Genomic DNA, 24,817 nt, shown 5'->3' with positions numbered 1-24,817 from the left:
CTTTTTGGGTCACGTTTTAACTTGTGCCCGCTTTGTAAAAAAAATTGCAAGCGTACCCACTTTTTCGCGTAACTTCAGCATACGGGGCTGAAGTAGCAAAGACAATCACGCAAAACTTCAGCATTCTAGTAAACGGGCCTGAAGTAGCAAAGGCAATATGCTGAAGTTTTTTTGTCCTGGATAAAATGCTGAAGTTATTTAGTTCATTTGTAAAAACTTTAGCACTAAAATAGTTGAAGTTTTTTTTGTCCTGGATTCATTTGTCATAAAGATTTTTCAAAAACTTCAGCAGAAGATACTGAAGTTATTTAGTTCATTTGTAAAAACTTCAGCACTAAATAAGCTCAAGTTTTTTGTCCTGGATAAGCTTTTTCAAAAACTTCAAAAGAAGATGCTGAAGTTATTTAGTTCATTTGTAAAAACTTCAGCACTATATAAGCTGAAGTTTTTGAAAAAGCTTTCTAACATACTAGATAAATAATCACCTTATTCTTTCATAGTGTATTACTACTATAAAATAATCAGATTACCAACAATATCTATCATAAATTTTGGAAACAATAAACGTGAAAAAAACAGAATTACGTGGAAATGTTCACAAATTATTGTCTATCAACTTACGTAATTATTTATAATTTATTTTTAAATAATCTGATAAATATACGTATGGCAATCATCCCATGAACTGAAGTTTTATAGCAGCACCAGCAACAGTAGCAACAGAAGAAGAAGAAAACGAAGGAGGAAAAGGAGGAGGAGAAAGGGTGCTGAAGTTATTTAAAAAGTGGGTACAAGTTAAAACTTTTTTAAAAAAATGGGTATAAATTAAATGGGGCGACCAAATAGTACGCCCTGTATTTTTACAACAGGTACCCTCAGGCCCAGTCTAAAAAACAAGCCCAATATTTGTATCTCATTTCCTGGCTTCTCCGACTCTTACCCAATTTCACCATCTCTTTCGGTCTTAATTCTAAAATTTTAAGTTCAGACTCAATTTTTGTAGCCTCACAAAGAATAATGGTTACTATATATCTGATTTTCTGCTCATACTAATTAAAATAAAATTCTTGGTTCCTTTTGTAAAGTCATACATTTGATTGAACGAAATATTTATGGCTTCAACACTTACCTTTCATTCTACACTTTTTGTTTCAGTGCAATCCCCAAAATGTTTTTACAGTAGAAATCAAATTACACTTTCTGCTCTCAACCCATCACCATTTTTTGCCACAAATTCATTGCTTAAGTTGAAAAAGCAAACAGCTTTATCAACCAAACAATTCAAGAATCTGAGGAGCCACAACAAGTTTCAGGCCACACCTTTAATATTTGCAGCTCAATTCAATTTTTTGAAAGGTACAATCTTTAACTGTTATAGAGAACATTGTGGATTAGCTAAAGTGTATTGAGTTAAATTCTTGTTGTTTAACTGAAAATCTCAGTTGGGGATGGCTATATTAATCATCTGTATCTATTTTCTTGAATTTATGTTCAGTATTAGGAGGATTCATTAGACTGTTTTTGGGTTTAGAGACTGAGTATGCTTTGTACATAGGTGGAACTGATATTAGCTTTTTGTGACCATTAATGAGTAGACCCATTGTTTAGCTTGGAATTCTCTGATTGTTTGCTCTGGTAGTAGTATCTACTTTAGTACATCCAGTGGCGAAGCCAAGAATTTCGCTAAGGGTGTTCAAGATTTAACATGTACGTATAAAAGCAATAATTGACCTATTATAGGAGCAGAGGCGGAGCCGGGATTTGAAACTTATGGGTTCGGGATTCTAGTCTTTTTAAGTTACTGGATTCTAAATTAATATTTTATATATTTTCCATGATTCTTTTAAGATAAATACAGAGTTTGGACTAAAGTTACTGAGTCAGCCGAACTCGTAACGTCAACACTAGCTCCGCCCCTGCATAGGAGTATAATTTTTCGGTGAAGGCTATTGAATAGACCACCCTTCATTGGGGTTGTAGCTCTGCTCCTGGTTACATCTTGTTTTAGTACTATATTCATGGATGATTAAAAATATTACTTCAGGGTCTTATTTGCATTCATCATGTACGCCCTCTGTCTCGAAAAAATTGTTTTGTAATTAAACATTTAAAAAATGCTTTTTGACTCGTCAAACGGTGATAGTGCCTGTCTTTTGGGTCTTATTGTATAGAGAGTAGTGGAGCTTGGTTCTACTATAGGGGTTGTTCCAAATGCAAAACTTAGGCAGAACAGCTTGTTTGGATTAAAAGACAATGAGGAATCAAGTTTTCAACTTGAAGATTATTTGATAGTACTATTAGGAACTAGGAAGAAATTGAAGCAGTTCTGGAATCGTGCTTAATCCATTAGCAACTAGGGAGGTGTGGAGTACTTCCCAGTTTTCCCCTTTGTTTATTGGATGCTATGACATTTTGAATGATGTTATTATGAAGTTCTATGACCAAAATTTCAGGAGAAGTAGCTCTTGATTGTTGCAAAGATATTTCGAAGAGAATTCTTGTTTGTGCTCTATCCAAAAACTAGATAGACAATGTTCTAATGGGGCATGAGTTGTTAGTACTTACATGTAAAGAATCACGACTGCATTCTGAAGCAGTTTGACTTTAATGTTGTTTGCTGCTTCTTGCATTGAGATAAGTACTTATGCTTATCAGGACAAGAAACTTCAATGGCAAAAGAATTTCTTTCGAACTTTAAAAAATATCCTTTGGAAGTGTCAATGCACAGGGTCTTTGCGGGCAATTGTACTGGAAGTTAGTTCTCCCTAAAGAAGGCATTTTTTCCGCATTTGGACTCAAAGAACAAGCCGCTATTTGCATTCTTTATGTCCTATTTTGGGAGAATAAAATATAAAAGGTTAGTTGGGAAAATTTTAGTTAGGAAAAGGAGTATTTTTCAGATAGCTTCGTGTAGAACAGGAAGTTTTCCTTTGCCTTATTTTCTTGACATATAGTCTAGACTCTAATGATAATCCAATGTGTGCTGAAATTTTGATAGTTCTTCAAACTGCATGGAGAGTTGGGAAGGATGGAATTGAAGCTGGAACCAGCATGGTACCTGTAAGTCGAGTTTGTGTCAATTTGTCAGTCACGTTATCAATGATGATACTAGGAGATCATGTTTATCCATTTACCGAATTGCATATACTTCTCTTGTTTGATGTTAGGATGCCATTCCAAGACCAATAGCCAGGATTGCTGTGACCATAGTTTCAGGGGGCCTTGCTCTTTTTGCACTCAAGTCATTCCTGTCGACAGCTTTCTTCGTGTTGGTATGTTTCCAGTGCCTCATTACTGCATGGATTGGGAAACTTAGCTCCTACTACTTTGGCATTTATAGTTAAGAATTAGGGTCAAAGTGTCGGTCCAGTCTGGTCCTTGAGGGGCCGGTCTGGTGGGCCCAACCAGACACCATCCCACGCCCAACTCCCCTCTCTCTTAAGCCCAGCCCCTTCCCCTAACGGTCCCAGGCCGATCCGGTACAAGCCCTGGGTCGGGCCTGGTTGTAACGGGCAAAACTTGCCCCTTTGACAACTTACTTTGGTTTCATAAATCACCTTTTTTGTGTGGATATTGTCAATGTTGCAGCTAAAAACTTCTGGAATTGCTCAACACAGTTCGGACATAAAACTATAAATCCCAGAAACCTCAATCTGACTAATCGAATATTCAGAAGCTCCTCAATGCTCCATGTCTGCTTTTAGCTTTATTCATTATTTTCCTCCTCAACTTTTCATGGTAGATCTTCAAACTAACTTTTGTTCATTAACGACTAAAAATTCCTCGTTAATGTATAGGCGATGATGGGAGTCATTTACTTTGGATTTATAGCCTTGAACAAAGATGATGGTCCAAAAGGTGGTGGAGGCACAGGCACCACTTCCGTTGACGACAGTCTAGAAGAAGCAAGGAGAATAATGGAAAAGTACAAGTAAGAAATGCAGAAATGGATCTTGTTCGCGGTAATTATTAGTGTCTCTGACTTGCTCCAATATTACTAGTAGGCTTTCAAATCTTATAGTAAAGGAATCCCCTATTCTTGAATGTATTTGTTGAAGGGTAATGTGGTTGGTTGTAAGTTTCTGGGTGTCTTGTACCTATGTTAATTATCTAAGTGCAGTGTCCTGAAAATTTATGCTGTAATGGTTGCAGTTTTTCTTTTTATTCCTAAAATTTCCTTGTTTTATACTGCGACCAACCTGTGATTTTAGATCTACTTTTCGCTTCTTAGCACTTTTAGTGGGCGTTTGGACATAAGAATTGTGAAATTTTCAAAAAAAAAAGTAAATTTTTTTCAATTGAAAATGATATTTGAAAATTAGAGTTGTGTTTGGACATGAATACAATTTAGAGCTGTTTTTGAATTTTTCATTTGAAGTGAAATTTTTTAAAAACAACCTTTTTTTGATTTTTTCAAAATTTTGAGAAATTCCAAAATTCAATTTCACTTGAAGTGAAATGTAAATTTTCATGGCCAAACACTGATTCCAATAAGAAAGTAGAAATTTTCCAAAAAAAGGATTTTTATGGCCAAACGGCCCTTAGTTATCCATTACTATATGACACCTACAAACAGACATCATAAAACAAGCTCAGATATATTCTCTCATTTTATCCTTTGTATGCTGCTTGTACATATTATCGAAAGCGGTTAGAAGTATTTTCTGTCTTGTCCGATTTTCTGATGTCCATATTAATATCCACATTTCTACCACGTTCATCTTATGAAATGTACTGCCAGTTAAAGTAATAAAAACAAAATTTCTACACTTCACTTGTTAAGAATGAAAGGAGGAATAGATCTTGTAGTACAAGGACAACAAAAACATGAATGAGGGCGAATTCAAGGTTAATTTGGAACTGTCGTTACAACCAGATTCTTCTTTGATGAAATGTTACAATTGGTATCATTTGGGGAAATCGAAGTGCACATAAATTCATAGAACAAAGTAATGATTACAACAATTACGCCTCAACCCCAAACCAGTTGGAACCGGCAAATCCCAAACCAGTTGGAACCGGCATGGAACAGGTTGTAATGTCCTTCTGTCAGAAGAGCACCAGTGGCAATATGTATAAATAATAGGAGTACATAATTACACAAGAATGGAATACAATAATTTACTAGTGAAGAATGCACAAAAACTGGAGCACATCTTTACCACTCAGATTTAGGAAAAACCAAAGCAACTTTTTATTGAAAAAACACTTGATCGTTTAGGCAATTGCTCAGGCTCAAGTTTTTTGCGCGGTAGATGCTTAAAGAAGGCTTTTACTGCCCCGGTGACTCCGTCTTCGTTCTCCATAGCTTTGGCCAGTTCAATCGCTTGCTCCTTCACCTGTGCACCATCTCACCAGTTCATATAAAAAACATTTCAAACATGCCTTAAATATCCGAAATATTTCACAAACGAAATAAGAGGATATTGTTGCACCCCAAAGGTGTGGCCTATCATCATTTATGTGGAGGAAAACCATGGAAGACTATGGTTGAAATCTCAACAGAGACAAAAATGGTAAGTGATTTTTTTCCATTTATCCAAATCTAAGTGGGTAGGGTTACTCGGTACCGGTGCTGGTGGAAGGTGGCAGGTACCCAGTGGAATAGTCGAGGTGCATACAAGCTGAACTGGAGAGCAATTAATAATAATAATAATAATAATAATAATAATAATAATAATAATAATAATAATAGTAGTAGTAGTAGTAGTTCAACCGAGAGAACACGTGATATCTCTCTGAATTGGTAACCACAAACAAAAGTTTGAAGTGTCTTGCTATCCGGAGAATACTTAGCACAACTTTATCAACAACAACAACCACCCCACAAGTGAGGTCTGGAAAGGGTAGAGTGTGCGCAGACATAACTTTATCAAATTACAGTAAAGAATATGTGTTGAACCTTTTAGTAAAATTACCTTCGGATCAAGCATGAATTTGATTGCATCAACCAGCTTATCAAGTGAAAATTCATCGACCGGTATGGGTGGAGGCCCTACACCTCTGGCATGCACCCTTTCCCCCCAAAATGGCTGGTCACCAAAAAAAGGGACAACAGTTGTTGGACACTGCAATCCAATAAAGATGATACGTTATACGTAGCCCGAATAGATAGTAGCGGGGAAATAAGGAAGTTAGAAAAGCTACCGCGGCTTTAAGACCAGCAGCAGTTGTTCCAGCACCCCCGTGGTGCACCTGAAAGGAATTATAAGATTTGTTCATATTGCTTATTATACGAATACCAAGCTTGGAGTAATTTAGTCAATCAATCAGCTAGCGCTCAATCCCAAACTAGTTTGGGTTGGCTAATGAATCACATATATTCACTCTACTCAATTCGTTCCCTTTCGTTCCAGGACAAAATAATTAAAGGTTTTCTAAAAGTAGAGCTCCCTAAAGTCCTGATTCAAATCAGTTGTCAGTCTCCAGCTTGCATTCTGCCGCCCGCCAATCAATAACTTCTCTTCCAATGTTTCCTTAAGCTACCTTTATCTTATTACTAGTTAAATTGTCCGCTCTTCGCGCGGACATATATCAATATATTAGAAAGTGATGTTTTAAAACAGAAAGAGATAGCAGTACAATAAAAAATTAAATCCAAATAAAAATCATCACATAACTTTTAGTAGTTTTAAAAATCAAAGTAACGTAAGCCTTTGAATGGTGTTAAATGTTGTACATAAATAATACTTATTAATTATAATAAGGCAGAATAGCCTAGTAGACACTTGTACTTGTCCCACTTGGTCATGCCGGTCCCGGTACTCTATAGTTTGCCAATTGAACACTTATACTTGTTCAAATTCTATATATTAAGCCCTTTTGACCGTTGACTAAGACTACATGGCTGACTTGGCTTCAGTGCGTGACTCACACGCCTTTTAGGGGCGTGGGACCTATTAGAAAGCCCTAACAATAATATTTCCCCTTGTTTATTGGTCTTCTTCTTGATTCTCGATTCATTCTCCATTGTTGAACCTACCTGGAGCTCTCTTTCGGCATTAGCAAAATCACCTCTTCTTTCCCTTAATTTTTTCCAACTTTTTCGTCCTTGTTTGGAATCTCCCCAGATAAAAGTACACCTTTAAGGGACTCCATAAGAAACAAACAAAAACCCCTAATTTTTTATCTGGAAAGGCATGCAAGATTCCTCTATCTTCCCCAAAAATACCATAATATTATGATATAACTTGGTGACCACAATCCAGAATGGAACCCAACATACTTACAAAAAAATTAAAAAATCAGAAGACTAATTTGGATTCCTACCATTACCAAGTCATAACCTAATGAACAATGATAATATTAGGATTTGCGCATACTATAATATTCTACGAGAACACAGATAAAGATGGAAAAAAAAGAAAAAGAAATACAAGCTTGTCATTTATTGACTCTGCCAAAACTTGGTCCAGTTTCAGTCTGCCAGTCATTAGCTCCTAATAGCGTAGTGGTTTCGGGGCAAAGGTACTAATGAGCCATGGCTGCTACCAATCATGTATCTCATCATCTTCATCTTATAAACATTTACATTGAAAATCCTACAAAGCTTAGTAAAAACGCATGAAGATGAAGGAGAGATGGAGCATAGAAGGAGAAACGAAGATGAAGCGTAGAAGGAGAAATAGACAATGAAAGAGAAACAATCCGTGTAAAATGAGGGAAATAGGGTTTGGGGGTTTTTTATTTAATTTTTAACATATTATTTCTTATGTGGAGACGATTGTGTTGCACGCACCATTGACCTCTTTAGAAAAGGGCTTAATATATAGAATTTGAACAAGTATCAGTGTTTAATTGGCAAACTATAGAGTACTGGGACCGGCATGACCAAGTGGGACAATTACAAGTGTCTACTAGGCTATTCTGCCTTATAATAATAATATATTTATTAGTGACTATATTTAAAGGTAAATATTGTTCATGAGTTATAACATACAATAGTCAAAGAGAACTATCCTAGTCCTACTGAGCAACTTACTTCTTGTTGCAATGTAAATGACATTATGTAACAAACACTTCTGCTTTGGGGCCAGGCTTGAGTTCCTTTACATAGGCATTAAGCTTACTCCTATAGAACTTGTCAAAAAATATCATTACCGTCCTTTTTTTTTTTCTCAATAATCAACATTTTAGTGTAATAGACATATCCTATTTTTACTAAATCAAACTTCTAGATGGTATAAAAGTGAGTCCAATTTTATTTGCGTCAAGCCTCATTTTCACTTGGCTATTGCCAACACAGTGAATATTGTAATCGTCTCATAGTCACAAACAGTAAATAATAGAGTTACAACTTATAACCACATATTATTTATTTCTCTGTTACAAAATATTCAATGATATACTCAGAGGTGGGTTTTTTCCTTTCAAGTAATTGACTTTCTTTGAGACAACTAAAGAAGAAAGGCAACATCTTCAATTTTTAAGAAAGGCAACATCTCTAGAACTTTTATAAAGAGACTACTATTCACTGCATTTTTAAAATAAAATTTAAGAAAAAGGTTGGGAAAACTTTTCTTAGTATCTCCTAGGAAATTTGCAATTGATTGCACACGAAGTTAACGTCACCCGTATTCTACAGTTGGAGTTTTAGGATGTAGTGTACGCACGCGGGCGTCTCAACCTTCCTTTTTGGCAACTTTCGTCTTTTCAAAAAAAAAAATTAATAATTTAGAATAAAAGAATAAAAAGAAAAAACGGAAGGCTCAAACATAGGAAAGAAATAATAAATTGATGGAATGCACATCAATACTAATAAGGGCCACGGGCCACCCGTGAATGATAGAATCCCGTATTCTCTTCCTTTATTTTTGTTTTTCCTTAATTCCTTCTATGCATTTTCATTTTCTTCTTTCTCTTCCAGATCACCGGTCATTACTCACCTTCCCTATAACTTCTGCATAGTTGCCATCTCCAGCCATTTTATTTATATTTTTTCTTATTTCTCTTATTTTTTTCCCTTTTTATATTTCTCTTCATTCTTCATCCTAATTTCTATCTAAAATCAGTAAAATCTTCTCTATGCTACAAAATATTATGCAAAATCTAATAATTCTACCTTTTTCTTTTAATTATTGTTCTTACCATTCTAGTACTCCTAAAACTCCTCCTTTAAATTTATCACAGATAGCACCAGGAAGGGCAGAACAAACCGACTAAAAAGTAAAAATTTCATTGGTTAGTTCAGATTTTGCTGCAACAACTACAACAAAGCCAATATGGAAATCTAGGATAGGACCCGAAAGAGTATAAGAAAAAATGCCCAATTTTTTTTTCTTTCAGTTACCTACCTTTTCGATAAATTTTCTCTTTCTTCTGGGGCAAACAAAGTTATCTTGTTTCTCCATTTAGGGAGGATCCGTTGAAACCAAACTCTAACCCGGAGAAAGTACCTTGAACAGAAGAGGGCTAGCGGGTGAGGGAAGAAACATGGTCAGAAAAGCCATCGGCCGCAGCTATGTTTTCGACTGTATAAGTATAGAATATTTGATTTGATTACTTCACATCTTGCATGGATTGTTGCATATCTCTATTGGTGCCACACACACACACACACACACACATATATATATATATATATATATATATGAAAGCAATCGGCCGCAGCTATGTTTTCGACTGTATAAGTATAGAATATTTGATTTGATTACTTCACATCTTGCATGGATTGTTGCATATCTCTATTGGTGCCACACGCACACACACACACATATATATATATATATATATGAAAGCAATCGGCCGCAGCTATGTTTTCGACTGTATAAGTATAGAATATTTGATTTGATTACTTCACATCTTGCATGGATTATTGCATATCTCTATTGGTGCCACACACACACACACACACACACACACACACACACACATATATATATATATATATATATATATATATATATATATGCAAAAGTCAGGTGATTGCTGGAGATTTTAAGATTCCTCCTCAAGTTAAGGAATATGAAAGGTTTGAGAAGTAACAACAATTCTTGGGATTAATTAACATTAAATTCACTGTAATAGTTAATGTAGCAACATTTCTAAAAGATGTAACTGTTGAATTTTCTAATAGAGCCACGTTTTTCAAAAGTTGCATAAAAAGAAAAGGGCAAAATTCTAAGAAAAAAGATAAATAGAAAAGCTGGCATAAGAGAGCACCACATAAGCTAGCCTATTGCCCAGCTTTATATTTATATAAATATAATATAGATAGATGGTATAGCTTAAAGAAGAAAGATAAAATGTAATGGATATCTTAAAGAATGAAGAAACAAAAAAGCAAGGCTAGTAGAGACTCACCACTGCAGCACACTGCAAGAAAAGCCAATCATGGGGACAGTTATCGAGCAAATACACAAAATCTTTTGGTTCTGCCACTGGAGCCACAAAGAAAAGCAGGTAAATAAGCTAATGAATACCCTCTAAGAGATAATCTACAAATACACAAGTACTATAGTAAAAATAACGGGTTATTCTCGAAAGCAGAATAAAGTAAATGCAGAAGAAAACTTCTTACCGTTTCCGAGGCCACCCCAGCCTTTATTAATGATTCCCCTTTGTCCAGTGATTTCGAGTGCTTTAACAATTGTTTCGGTCATCTTCTCTGGCTCTTGAACAGGCTGAGATAGGAGAAATAAGTTAAATTAGAAGATAGATACTATTTTCAAGAAAAAAAATAAAGCTGAAGTCAGGGTATTAAACAATAATTTGATCTGTAGCAAGAGTTTAGCGTGAAGGATATTTAGCATTATTTGAATTGTACTTTAAAACGCCTAGAACCTAGTTTGTATAGCAGATACTTTCCTAGTGAGCCTGCATTTTATGCGTCTCTTAATATGCACTTAATGTGGAGAGAAGAGTCTGAAAGGAATAATAGTTTGTCGAACACATTTCATAATATATATAGATAGCCACTAACCACCGGAATCCAACTGCAAAGGTACAACAACAAGAAATCATCACAGCTCTTTTTTCAAAGCTTCCTCAGCAGAACCAAAGAAGGGACAGATGGTTACATACGGAGAGATTTTTGCTTTCTTGCTTTTCCTTTTTCTTTTGGCATAATACATCTGAACCCCCCTAAACTTGGCAACCGTTTATTCAGTGCACAACTGAACTATTTTTAGTCCTGATTACCCCCTGAACTTGGCAGTTTTACAGCTTCGACCCCTAGACTGCTGACATGGCAAATAGCTAGAATACACTCTATTTTAGGCGTGTGGAAATGAAGAAAAATCAACAAATCAGCTTCTAAGTGGAGTATTTTCCAACCGTTATTGCCACGTAGGCATATACAATGATTTATTTGTTCCAGTTTTGCATTTCATCTTGCTTCTTCTTCATATACAATGGCATATTTTCACCCCAACTTTGTATTTCTTTTTATTTCTTCTTTATATACAGTAACTACTTGTTGTAACTGTGTATTTCTTCTTTTTGCCAAATATGTAAAAGCTTGGCTGGAACTCTATTGTTTTTAGCCAAATAAAAGAGGTTTTGGCCAAAATAATGGAGTTCCAACTGTGCATTTCTTTTTATTCTTCTATAGATGTAATGACTATTTTTTTCCAACTGTGTATTTCTTCTTTTTGGGCCAAATAGGAACTCAGTATTTTTAGCCATTTTTTTTTTATCCAAAATAGTGGAGCTTCAATTGTGTATTTCTTCTTTGGATGCAATGACTATACATTCTGTGTATTTTTTAAATTTTTAGGGGCCAAATCTGTAAAAAGATTTTGCTAGAGCTCAATTATTTTTGGTCAAATAAAAAAGTTCTATCCAATATAATTGAATTATATTGGTGTATTTTATTTTATTTCTTTCTTTAAATGCAACAACAATTTGTTTCAACTGCGTAATTTTTTAAGGTCAAATCTATTACAACATTGGCTGAAACTCCATTACTCTTAGGTAAAAAAGATTAACCTAAATAATGGAGTTTCAGCCAAGTTTCTTAACAAATTTGGCTTGAAAAAGATGATCCAAAACGTTAACAAATTTTAAAAAGTAATAAAATATATTTTATTTTTAAAAAATGCCACATGAAAAAAAAAATCCATGTGGCAGCGCATTTGTCTCATCCACATCAGGTGAGATTGGTTAAGGGGTCGAGGCTATCGAAATGCCAAGTTCAGGGGGATGGGGATGGGGGTGGGGGTGGGGGAGGGGTTTGGGGAGGGGGGGATATTCTGTATTTTTTTTTTGTTGGATCGAAGGGAGAGAAGAAGGGAATAGATAGAGAGAAAAATTATAAAGAAAGTAAACGTCCAAGAAACTCACAAGACTACCAAACCCAATGTATATGGGCTTTGGACCAGCTTTAAGCCAGTTTACAAGTACTTCTGGAGGTTCATAACCCGATGCAAGATCAAGGAAGCAAAATCCCACCACATCAATCTTAGGTCCCCAATCTGCAAAAGTCAGACAGTATAAAGCTAGAGTGACAACTTAATAAACAGTAATGGAATCTCATAGGATCAGAATATGAAAAAGATTAACAACATGATGCACTACGAACTATTAGGCTCTCATAGGAGTAATGGAATATAAAAGGGATTTTATACAAAGTTTGCACTATATCAGATAAACAAGTTAAAGCTGAGAAAGATAAAGGAGTTCTTATATCAGGTAAAAAGAAATTTGAAGGATGAACCTTTTGGTTTAGGAACAAGGTGAGGACTCCAAATATATCCGTGTGGGATATTCGACTCAGAGGCTTGTGAACCACTTAAGTATGTGACTGGTCGAAGTTTCAGTTTTTTCTTCCTAACATCATTTATCATGTCGCGTATTCCTAGCCAAATCAAGGAGTCAACAATCTGATATGATAGCTGCACAGTTCGTAAAAGAAAAAATGTGAACAGAAACCAACCATTTTATTTTTTGTGGGAAGGGAGATAGAAAAAAAGTACAGTACATCATTGCAACATTAAACAAACACGGAAAGACAAGATACGAACGGTAGATGCCGAAATCCAACTTACCCTATATCCAGCTGGTTGCTTTACACGGGACAAAGGATGAGGAAATTCACTAGTTGGCCTGTGCAAAAGATAAAATACATTTGATGATAAGTTAAGGCCCAGATCTAACTTGTCAACAAGATATCTAAATGGAAATGAATAGAACGGAAAACTAAGTAGCTTCCTAAGCCTCCATTACCCAAGCAGACTTACGTCCATGGCATTGTGAAAAATATATGAATTGGGATTTTCAATGCTTCTGCAACATGTGTATGCCCTGAAATGGGATTCAATGTTAGTAGGACATACTACTCTAATAACACTAGCATATGTATACATCCAAAATGTTTGACTAGCACAACAGCTTTGACATGGCCCCAACAGAGTTGAAAGGAGGTCCATAAGCCATGCCATACAACAAATTTTTGAAAACTGTGTGAATCATCAATAGAATATTTGATTCACTTGGACCTGCATTATCTACGACAAGTGGAAATGGTCTTTTATGAACCAATAAAACAAAGCCAAGCATGCATAATACATCTTGTACATCCAGATAGAGAGTTGGAACATGTTATATCGTTGCCTCAAATGTCAAACTCCACTAAAGATTCAATTGTATTAGCTGTAACCTACACAAAACCACCGATCCGATCAAATTCTATGCCTTATAACAGCAAGAACTAAAATGTTTGCAGGTCAATCCACTCCACAACTGCACTTCTAACCCAATGAACAAGAGTTTAACTACTACTTGCATCCACAAAAGATAATCCTAATAGAGAAGATATTTTCACACATCTGAAATAATGGCATAACAAATGTAAGACCCATCTTCCAAATTTAAATGGAAATATACATATTGACTATACACTCGTGGGTCATCAACATTAATGCTTGAACGCAATTGTTGGATTAACATGTAACTACTACTTTTATGCATTAAAATGTCGACTTCATGAGCACTAATTCAACATAAATATTCGAAAAAAAACACCACGGTTATCCAAAAAAAAGATAATTTGAAAAGAATCTCCAAGATAGCAATAAATTTTTTCATTATATGCTAATAAGTGTTAGAATCAATAAATTCTCTGAGACAGTTTCTTTTCGGTGATTACAGACTCTTTGATCCCTTGCCAAATGTAGTACATGTGAATTGTTCTCCACTAAACTGAAGAAGCAAAATTTGAGAAATATTATAGAATTTTTCCCCGTGTGCTGCAAGAAAAGGACACACTTCAAGCTTGACACACATGGAGAGTTTTCCCTACTATGTCTAAGGTAATATAATTTACTCTGTCCAAGCATTACTCACTTTACTTGCCCTTGCCAATAAAAGAAGGAGCTTAGTATATGTTTTGGGATTGTACCTGAAATATTTATTCTAACTGCTGGAGTAAGATCCTTCTTTTTTCAATTTATAATACTACTAATTCAGCCTTTAAAAGTAACTTGAAGCATATCACTCAATAAAAATATCAGCATATAGGAATAGGAGAGTTTGACTATAATGAAAACAGGAAAGAAGGGGCAAGCCAATACATAAACAAGGAAATGAATAAAATAGTATAGAAGATGCATAAACTACTAATCTTACCGTATGCTGGGGGGTTAGCAATAATTGCGTCTGCTTTGAAGGGAACCCCTGTATCCTTATCAGGTTCTTTGCAGGGTGAGAGTAGAGAGTATATAATATCCTTCAACTGAGCTCTCTGAGTAGGAATCTCTGAAGGTCCGGAAGGTAAAAATCCTTTGTTTTTAACCATGTCTGTATATGCAAGAGGAAGAAAATTGTAATTGTCTAGTTGACTTACATATTTAATGACTTGCAAGTATGACCGGATGCATCCACCAGATACACACTGCAAGATATACCAGATACGCCAGATGCAACTATGAATTTTGTCTTTCAAATGACGTAGGAAAATACACATCATATATAATACTAATCCTCAAATTCATGCCCAAGAGAATTCACGAAAAGAAAATTCGCACACAAGGCAAACTATGGCATATGATGCAGTTGTTTAGTTTAGTGAAAATAAAGTGCAATTCCCACGGAGCATAGTTGTAGTGGGTTTAAGAAAAAGCTTAAGTGCATCTAAGTAATGCAATGCAAGACAATTATTTCAACTAGAGAAAATAAGAACTTGAGTGCATCTAACCAGTGCAAGAAGCTTATTACTGAATTATTATTATTATTATTATTATTATTATTATTATTATTATTTTGTGCTTATTCCTGAAGTCTCCCATGTGACTGTTTAAAATCAAGGTTCTCGACAAGCATGTAAACCAAGAAAAAGCTGGTTCTCCAACATTTGTTCCAGCTTTAGCAGAGTTACATAAGTGTATGTTGAATGGGCTACTGGATCTCACAATGTATTATTTTAAAAGTAGTAAACATCCATCACAAATGAACAGCAATTGCGCAAAGTTCAAGCGAGACAGGAGAACCACAATAGACTGCCAAATCAGTTTCAGAACAAGCGGGAAATTTAGGAACATACATCCAGCCAAAATTTTTGGATCACCCCCAAGGGGATAGAATTCCAATCCAGCAGTCAAGACAAACTCTTTGAAATTTGCATGCGTCGCCAACCTCACTCGATGGCCAAAATCCTGCATCGACAGTTCTGTCAACAAACTAGTATAGACCATGGCATACTTTTTCAACTATGACAAGGAATGACAAATTATTAAAGTTCTTTTGACGGAAGTTCACAATGTACCACATAAAGTCCAACTTCTACAGCAAATTAGGGTCACGCAAGAAGCAGTGAGGGAACAATTACTCTCCTAATCTATTAACTATTTAAAAAGTCAAACTGAATTAGATTAAGATCTCAGAAACACAGGATTCTCCCATAAAAGAAAGTTTACAAAATTTTGTCTAACCAATGACAGCTCAAAAAGTCAAACGGCAGTTACAAGTTTCTATGGTTGCAGCCCTTGTAACTTATAACTGAAACAATTTACAATTACTAAATAAAATCTGCTAGATCCAGAATTACAAACTGAAGTTATGAGCCAACATGTTCTATCAGCAGAAAAACGATGCAATGTCAATATGCAGAAGACCTTATATGATACATAATTGAAGCGGTACAACAAAGGATAGCGTCTGGGCTTTAAGAATCATTTCAAATTCTATTTTGTGAAGGAGATGAGCAAAGAGAAAGAGGTAGGGTTAGGCCTCAAATTGGGCAACCACTAACATGTATTCCTGTTTAGTGGCGTCTCCAGGCTTGACCATGTCCTAATTTAATTGAGAAATGGACTAGAGGCATGGCGAGTTTCTGTACAAACTCATGCAATAAGGAGTTAGGTCTGTATTTGAAAGGAAAGGCAGTTACAGGCTAGTTTAGAGAGCCATTTTCAACAAAAACAGCGTCCCAGAAAGCAAAATAATTAAACAAAAATTGAGAATTACCAACCATGAAAATCAGGTCCTTGATAACCTCGGGAAACTCTTCAGATAACCTTTTCTTGGATTTAGAATGGGGTGAGAGTGTATTTGGATGTTCAGTGTCAATAACAAGCACTCAGAAGGCTGGACTTTTATAAACTGAGAAATGTGAGATAACTAGCACTGCAGCCAAAAGAACAAAAACTTTGCAATTTTCTTAGATTTGCACCTTTTTTTATTTGCTGTGTGTGTGTGGGGGGGGGGGGGGGGCTAGCATGGAAGCCAAAGGGAAAAAAGTGGGAAACCGGAAAGAGAAAAGGTAGCATGTCCCTTTCCATTGTAGAATTCAGTGCATAGAGAAAGATACACACCTAGCAGAGCTGAAATCTGTTTCGCCAAATTAACATGCAAAGAGCACATACATATGTATCTACAATCTAGTGACATCCCTAACTCTTAGATATACAATCTGTTTGCCAAATGATGTCCAAGTACCTGCAGACGCTTTCCAATTGCAATAAAAGGCTGCACATCACCACGTGTTCCAACAATAAGCATTACAATCTGTATAGGGGGAATATATTGAAGTTCTGTTGCATCAAGAGGTTCATCCTCAACTGCGCTATGCACACTTTCAGATCCAGTTCCAAGCACTCTGGGTTCAACATCACCCGGAATTTCAAATTCTACAGTACCATCATCTTTGACAGTCGCTATTCTCTTCAACAATTTGAGCTGCAGCACTTTAAGTGGTTAACACATATCTCATGCAGTAAATGAATATATGTCCAGCCTTAGGGACATTATAAAATCCAGTAAAAATAAACAGCAAATGACAGAATCTAGACAAACAAAACTATATGATGTTGCCATAAATTAAAAAAAATAAGATAATAATGAAGACATTCCATATTACCTTTAAGATATCGTCAGATGTATAAATGAAAAAACTATCATATACACACAACCAAAAAGAAAGCAACAGCCATGCTTTCACGAACACTATTTGACCTGGTTGACCAAAGCGTGATATTTAGGAAAGTTACTTCGCAAAAAAAAAAAATTGCTAGATTCTTTATCAAGTAATGCACTTCACATTATCACTTGCAAATGGCGTGTTTACTTGAGAATCCAAACTACTCATTCATAAAAGAAAGCTATAACTATATGTCCTGAGCTTAAGCAGCCAATGTTCTCCTGCAGCCAAGGAACATTGGGTACGGTTCTACTCTTCTTTCCCTCTTTAGGCCTCTAATTATTAATGTAGGCTTCATTAAAACCTCCATTCCCATATTTCTCTACGGTAAAACTCACTCACTGTTCTTCCTTTCTTTAGGCCTCTAGTAACCTCTTCAGAAAACATGCTTCCAGTCTAATCACACCACTATATATAGATTAATGTAGGCATCACTAAGACCTCCATTCCATATTTGACTTATAACAGCCTGCAAAGAGCCAAGTGCAGACAGTAAGGAAACAACAACAACAACAACAACGACGACCCAGTATAATCCCACAAGTGGGGTCTGGGGAGGGTAATATGTACGCAGACCTTACCCCTACCCCGAATGGTAGAGAGGCTGTTTCCAGGAGACCCTCGGCTCAAAAAAGCAATAGGAGATGATATATTAGTACCATAAAAATGCGTAATAAAAATAACAACAATATATAAGAGATATGAAATATGAAATACAGAATACGAAATACGAAATAGATGGCTGGTATAGTACAACTAGAAGGTAAAGCCCTGCATCAATACCCAATGCAAACTATGAGTCAAAGGAAAGAAACCCAATGCAAACTATGAGTCAAAGGGCGGAGATTGAGCCTTGCTTGTTTTGCAATTGGGTAAGACGTTCTTTGTATGGCAAGACTGATTTTGTGATCTGTTTTGACATTATTGACAGAAGCTCACCCCTAAAGTTCTATTTAGGAGAATAGCCCCATCCACACGAATGAGAATCATGGCTAGCCAGTATATAAGGCTTAGCAAAACCTGAATGCAAGTGAAGTTTATATGTGGCTAGCCAGTATATATGTGTCACTTTTAACGCTACAGAATCTTAGGGATAACTACTTTAATTCAGTGGCCCTCTAGTCTTCCTACTTATTAGTTTATATGATCTTCTTTCTCAATTCATATAGGCAAAAGCTCTACCTACGACAACACGCTCAAAGCAAATCATCAACTCAGTTTGCAATAAAGTTTTTGTGATAGTTTGCCTTAAGAAATCAATGCCAATCATTTGCTCATCGATGCATGCCTACTATTTCTCAAGTTTTCATTTTGTAAATTATATAAAGGGCCTCACAAGCAATTAGATGCTAGTTCTGCACTTCACATATTTCGGTAAGTTGAAAGAAAATGCAGTTCTTTTCCGTAGCAGCACATTCCATGAACTGGACCTCACTCTATAGACCTCATCTTTCCTTTCATAGTCAGTGCTTCATATTATTAGTATGATTAATCAGTTTGCTGGAATACAATAACATTATTTAATTGTATCTTCACATTTGCAAATACACACTTCTAAACCAAATTTCTGAAGTCATCACCTACCCAAATTGGCAACCACAAGGTCTCCTTATCTCTTTTAAACTTTTTCCAGCCTTTGGCCTGTGATATTTTCTTTTTTTAAAAATGGTTGTGTCCGAACCAGCTTGTGCGCACCTCGACTAATTCCATTGGTCACCTTCTACCTCCTACCAGCACAGGTACCGGATAACTCTGTCCATTAAGGCTAAAATGGATGGGAAGAAATAACTTGATATATATATATATATATATATAAATATATATATATGACTGAGAATTTGCGACACTCCTGCTTTTTCCTGTGACTTTGGCCTTATATTCCATAGGGATGTAGTTGCTTAGCCCCAAAAGGTTAGCTCAGTTGGCTAAGGATGAGGGACTTGTCGTCTTAGGTAATAGGTTCGAGACTTGGGCCAAGCGAACTAACTCTTGTATTTAAGTGGATAAGGATAGAGGGGGGCCCATCATGCCCGAGTTTCAAAGGTTGTCGTTGGCCCAACGGATTTCTCCGTCATAAAAAAATAAAGGATGTAGGGGCTCACTTTAAGCTGTCTCAAGAGTTCTTTTGCTATCGCTTCCAAAGATTAAGTTGGATCATTCTTGTCAAGAGAAAAGCTTTATCGATAATTAGATATAGGCCATAGCACAAAATAGAGGCTAAGTAAGAGAAAGTAAAGAAGGTCTCTCCGTCCAAGCCTCTGCCCCTTGGTTCACCGGTTGCCTTTCCATAAGTTACACTAATTTTTCTAAACTCCCCAAGTAAACCAAACTCTGGGGATACTTCTCCTCTTTTTTCTTTCCTTTGCACTTATTAACCAATCTTATTCCAGTGGCTAGAAAAAAATACATAATTGACATGTGTGTCAATGGTTCAAACCCTTTACTAAGCGGGCAAAGGGTCCAATGGACACATATCACGGAGCAATGTAAATTTCAAATTCAGCTTTATTGTATATCTAATGAAATACCAGCTAACTTGGGATTGGTTGTGTTCTTTGATGTACTAATCTTATTTTTTTAATCTGGATTATGAATACTATAATTTTTTCTATTTTAGGAAATAGTAATGGTGATGTTGAGATGGATGAGCGGGTGTACCAGGAGAGATAATAGTAGGAATGAAGCCATTCAAGACAAATTGGGAGTGGCCTCCGTAGAGGACAAGATACGAGGCTGAGATGGTTCGGGCACGTAAAGAGGAGAAGCATTGACGCTCTTGTTAGGAGTGTGAGAGGTTGGCCATGGCGGGTTTGAGAAGAGGTCGAGGTAGGCCAAAAAAGTACTGGGAAGAGGTGATTAGGAAGGATATGGCGCGACTTCAGCTTACTGAAGACGTGACCTTTGATAGGAGGTTGTGGAGGTCGGGGATTAGGGTAGAAGATCAGTAGGTAGTTGAAACTTTTCCCTTTTCTTACCGGTAGTTTTAGTATCACTCATGCTCCTTCATATTCTTAGAACTATATTACGGCATGTGGTATAGTTCGCTTCAGCTACCGTATTCACAACTGCTATTATCTAGCACTACTTATTCCCCCCCCCCCCCTCTCTCTTCCTTTTCCTTCTATTCCCCTCATTTTCTTCTTTCTCTTCTTCTTCTTACTCCTCTTCTTCTCACCTTTTCTGAGTCGAGGGTCTATTGGAAACAACCTCTTTACCTTCACTAGGTAGGGGTGGAGTAAGGTTTATGTACACACTACCCTCCCCAGACCCCACTTGTGTGAATAAACTAAGTTTTTATTTGTTGTTGTTGTAGTAATGTATTTCGGGGGTTGGACAAAAGTGTAAAGTATGTATACTCAAATAATGGAATCTCTTAAAGTATATCTAATTCTTCTCACACTACTCAAATGGCATTGGCATGTTTTTCTAGGAGGAAAGATAGATTTTTGAACTTCGTCATTGGGTAAAGTCTGTCTCCTGACAAATGATTCCCCCATTTTGCAGTTAAGTAATGCCAGCTCTGTAGCAAGCAACTGAATAGGATGGAGATTGACATGTTTCCTGCCAACATTTCAGGAGTAAACCACTATGCTACAGTTGAATGTTTTGCAAAAAGCTACATCCCAGATTCTGGACTACAGACATGTCTTGGCAATCATATCGTTTAATAAAAGGCTAAAAGTAAGTGGAAAAGAATGCAGGTTACGTTCAACAGAAAGGATAGCAGAGAAGGATGAATACAAGAGGGCAAATGAATTATGACATGATATATTAATCATGGAAGAAAAAAATTAAACTTGATGTGACATGATGAGATAATCTTGCACTATACCTTCTGTTGTTCAGAAATTTTATTATCAAATATTTTTGCTGCCGCTTGAGCAAATCCGCTACTATGTGTTGGTGTCTCAGTTTTTGATCTCTCCAACTTAAGATGATGTGAAGGTGATTGTGGCTTCTCAGAAGTCAAAATCTCTGGAGGCAACGTATTTACTCTTGTAAGTTCCATCGCAGGGGTCCCTAGCATATTAAATTGCAGGCTTGCGGTCAGCTTCAGATGGTCCATTTCAAAAAGCTTCGGAAGCCACAATAATCAACTGCATTTCCAGTTGCACAACTCATAAACAGTCATTTTCTAATTGTAATGCTAGATAGATAAGCCCTGTTCATTCCTCTTTTATCTTGAAAGTTGTCGACAATCATGTTTTTATATTTCTTTACTATAGAACTAGAATTTGGTATAGCAATAATTGGTCAGACCTATACGAGGGAAATATCATCTTTTTTCAGGCAAGGACATGTTTCTTTTTTCAAATTTAAAAAAAAAAAAAAAGGCATGTCATTTTTTTAAAAGTAAAAAATCGAAGGATAAACATCGACTCTTGGACCTTAATAACAATAGGCAAGAGAAAGCCTATTCCTATAAATGTTCATCTATTTTGTCCATGAGAAGAAAGAAAAAACTTTCGACAGATATAGGCAACACACACCTTTGAATTGAGCCGGAAAAAAAAAGAAGTTAAAGAGCTAAGCATAAAAACGATATGGAAGCTCATACATGACTATAAGGATAAAAATCTGAATTAGCGTCCAGCTTGCTTGCTTTAAAACACAAAGCTAAATTAGAGCCGACAGGACACCACGATCATCAACAAAACAAAAAAAATGTCTGATATCATCATTTTACCCCTTGCTTCATCTCCTTGTAATATGAAGGAGATATCTTTGCAAAGACAAATCAAGTATTTAAATCAGTGTTTGTAATTATCACTATAGTCTTTATTATTCTGAGAAAATGGATGCGAACTTAATATGATAACTTTTTTGCAGCTTTTTTTGGCTCTCCTGAGACCTCATACCACTTCATTGACCACTAGGCTATACCCTTGGGTGCTTGGTTATAAATCATCTCATTAAGGGAAAATGAGAATTTTAAAGTTAAATTATTTCTAAATTGAGGAAGGTGACTTTTTTGGGGGGACAAGCTTAAAAGAAAAGTGTGTCACATAAATTGGGATAGGAGAAGTAATTACTTTATCTTAATATCCCCATTTTACCATTACTAACATGACCTATTGGAACATGCTTGATATAAAAGCTGATTTCATTTTATTAGATATAGAAAGATAAAGGAGCATGTGGAACTCTTACAATCTCTAATTAAATTGTTGTGTTCGTATTATGGGCAATTTCGGTACTTTGCATATTATTAGCTTAGGTATCAAAAGAAATTATTTGTTTGTTTCTCAAACTTCGTGTCTACTCAAACACATACATAAGAACGGGAAAGGAAAGAGAAAGCATTTCGTATGTTGTTTGTCTGTTTACATATTCGGCTACTAAAATGCAACAAAATAGCTTCCACAATGACAAGTCGTAATATATACTACTCCCCTCATTCATTTTTCTCGTGCAGTATGCATTTTGCACACTTCCTGAAAGTATTAATTAAGTGTTTATTTTACTAAATTACCCTAATTAATGGTAATTAATTAAGGAAATAAGAGTGGAAAAAATAATAAATTCTCTCCTGATTTGCTAATGTGGACAAGTTAAAAAAAAATTCTTAGTATAATGAAGGAATAAAAAGGAACGGAGGAAGTAGTATTAATTTCCGAGTCAAATCCACTTTACCCCTTTAACCTTTAAAGGTTGGGAAACAATACCCCTCACATTTTGAATGGGAAAGGAAACCCCCTTGTGCAATAGCTTTCTGGTGAAATAATTTTTTTAATAAAAATCTTTTCTTTTTTGAATAGATAATTTTTAGAATAACCAAGTTCTTTAATTATAGTCAAAATCTCAACATACGACAAACAATTAGGATCTATATAGTTTATGGAGTTCCCCGTTAGCATTCTTCCTACATAATTTAAGATATGATGTAATATAAAATCGCCTTCATAATAAATTTTCAAATATGACATTAGCAACTATAATTTTTGTTCAACAAAGATATTTTCAAAATAAGTAAAGTTTAATAATTGCTTTAGTATAATAATTTTAAAATACAATGAAAATACATAAATAAATTAATACTCATAGCAATAATTCTTTCATCTAATATATGTCAGAGAATTGACTTTCAGTGTATTTTTTTCAATTCATGAAATGCTAAATCATCCATGATGAATGTGCATTTAATGTATTTCTTGAATTTTGTATGCAAATTTTTTTTCTTTATTGTAAATTTTTTAACAATGGCCTCAATATAATAGAAAAATATCTTAAATTTTACCAGCAAGAAAGACGAACTTCAAGTATTAGTTTGGATGAAAAATATTATACTTCACCTTTGAAAGGACAGAGAGAGAAAAAATCTTTATTTTAAAAAAGAAACTCTCACCAAAAAAAATATCCAAAAGGGGTAAAGTAGATTTTACTCTTATTTCCAATTATATTAATTCTACTATTGACAGAATCCCTGGCGAATAGCAGAATTGGTTAGTAAGATTTCATTCATATAGTTGTTTGTTTGTATACTGATTCGGCTACTAAAGTATTAATTAAGTGTTTATTTTACTAAATTACCTTTATTAAGGTTATAATTAAGGGTACAAGTGGAAAAATTAATTAATTTTCTCTTGATACGCTATAATTAAAAGAGATTTAATTTGTAGTATAATGGATGAGTAAAAAGAAATGAAGGGAGTAGTATAAATTTCCAATTATGTATGTTAATTCTACTATTGACAGAATCCCTGAGAAATAGCAGAATTGCGTTATAGATACAAATTACAAACCTGCAGAGTCAGTAATGCCAACTGAACCACCAACCGACTCTCTATTGTCCACGTCAGCACCTTCACCACCACCAGTGTTACTGCCATTTTCATCACTAACGTCCTTCTCAACGGCGACGGAAACTTCGCCGGAACTAGAAGAAGACGAAGAAGAAGGAGAGCTCGGCCGATCAAATTTCGACGACGATTCCGCCATTGGTAGATTCTCGAAACTTCTCAAAAGCTGTAGAATTTTTGTATAAGTCTGTTGAAACACAGAGAGTATATAGAGGAAGTGATGAATTTGCTGAAATGAGAGGGTTTTAGAGAGAGAGAATGAGAAGAAGAGGAGAGAGAAAGGGTACCACGTTCAGATGAGTGGAGAAAGGGTCTGAAATTGATTGTGCTGGAATTTAGCAACAACAAAAATTAAAAGAAAAAAGGACAAAGAAATTGTGCTGGAGGACAACGAAGCTCAACAGACTGAAAAACGTGTCATGGATTGAAATAATTTGAAATAATAATAAATGTATGCTATTTACAGTTGTAGAGTGATAAAAAAAATATTTAACCCAGAGTTTTCAAGTTGAGTCACAAGTAATATTTTAAAAGATAGGGGCGTGAGGCGAAATATTGTACTTATTTAGAGAACTTGATGCATAATTTGCATTAGTAACCGTTAGATGAGCTCCTAACGCTAAGGGTTAGATGTGTTTCGACACTTGAGGCGTAAGTCTCTTAG

The 24,817-nt window shown here is 35.5% G+C and overlaps 2 protein-coding genes across 2 annotated transcripts; one reads left to right on the top strand and one right to left on the bottom strand.

Annotated features, from left to right (window-relative positions):
- The first annotated feature begins 915 nt into the window (after positions 1-915).
- On the top strand, positions 916-4,186 carry LOC104243537 (uncharacterized). The gene is made up of 4 exons (XM_009798735.2): positions 916-1,356; positions 2,999-3,060; positions 3,168-3,272; positions 3,798-4,186. Exons 1-4 carry the CDS (start codon positions 1,113-1,115, stop codon positions 3,933-3,935), a joined length of 549 nt encoding a protein of 182 aa, XP_009797037.1. The 5' UTR covers positions 916-1,112; the 3' UTR covers positions 3,936-4,186.
- A 646-nt stretch (positions 4,187-4,832) lies between these two features.
- Positions 4,833-24,483, bottom strand: LOC104243538 (sterol 3-beta-glucosyltransferase UGT80A2-like). The gene is made up of 14 exons (XM_009798736.2): positions 24,097-24,483; positions 21,186-21,373; positions 16,873-17,112; positions 15,479-15,590; positions 14,566-14,736; positions 13,179-13,242; positions 12,987-13,044; positions 12,656-12,833; positions 12,283-12,413; positions 10,520-10,622; positions 10,303-10,379; positions 6,148-6,195; positions 5,919-6,068; positions 4,833-5,339 (listed from the first exon to the last, which is right to left on the bottom strand). Exons 1-14 carry the CDS (start codon positions 24,290-24,292, stop codon positions 5,172-5,174), a joined length of 1,884 nt encoding a protein of 627 aa, XP_009797038.1. The 5' UTR covers positions 24,293-24,483; the 3' UTR covers positions 4,833-5,171.
- Positions 24,484-24,817: the final 334 nt, after the last annotated feature.

Source organism: Nicotiana sylvestris, chromosome 2 (assembly GCF_000393655.2).
Source record: "Nicotiana sylvestris chromosome 2, ASM39365v2, whole genome shotgun sequence".
Lineage (NCBI taxonomy): Eukaryota > Viridiplantae > Streptophyta > Magnoliopsida > Solanales > Solanaceae > Nicotiana > Nicotiana sylvestris.
This window is presented reverse-complemented; position numbering and strand designations above follow the sequence as displayed.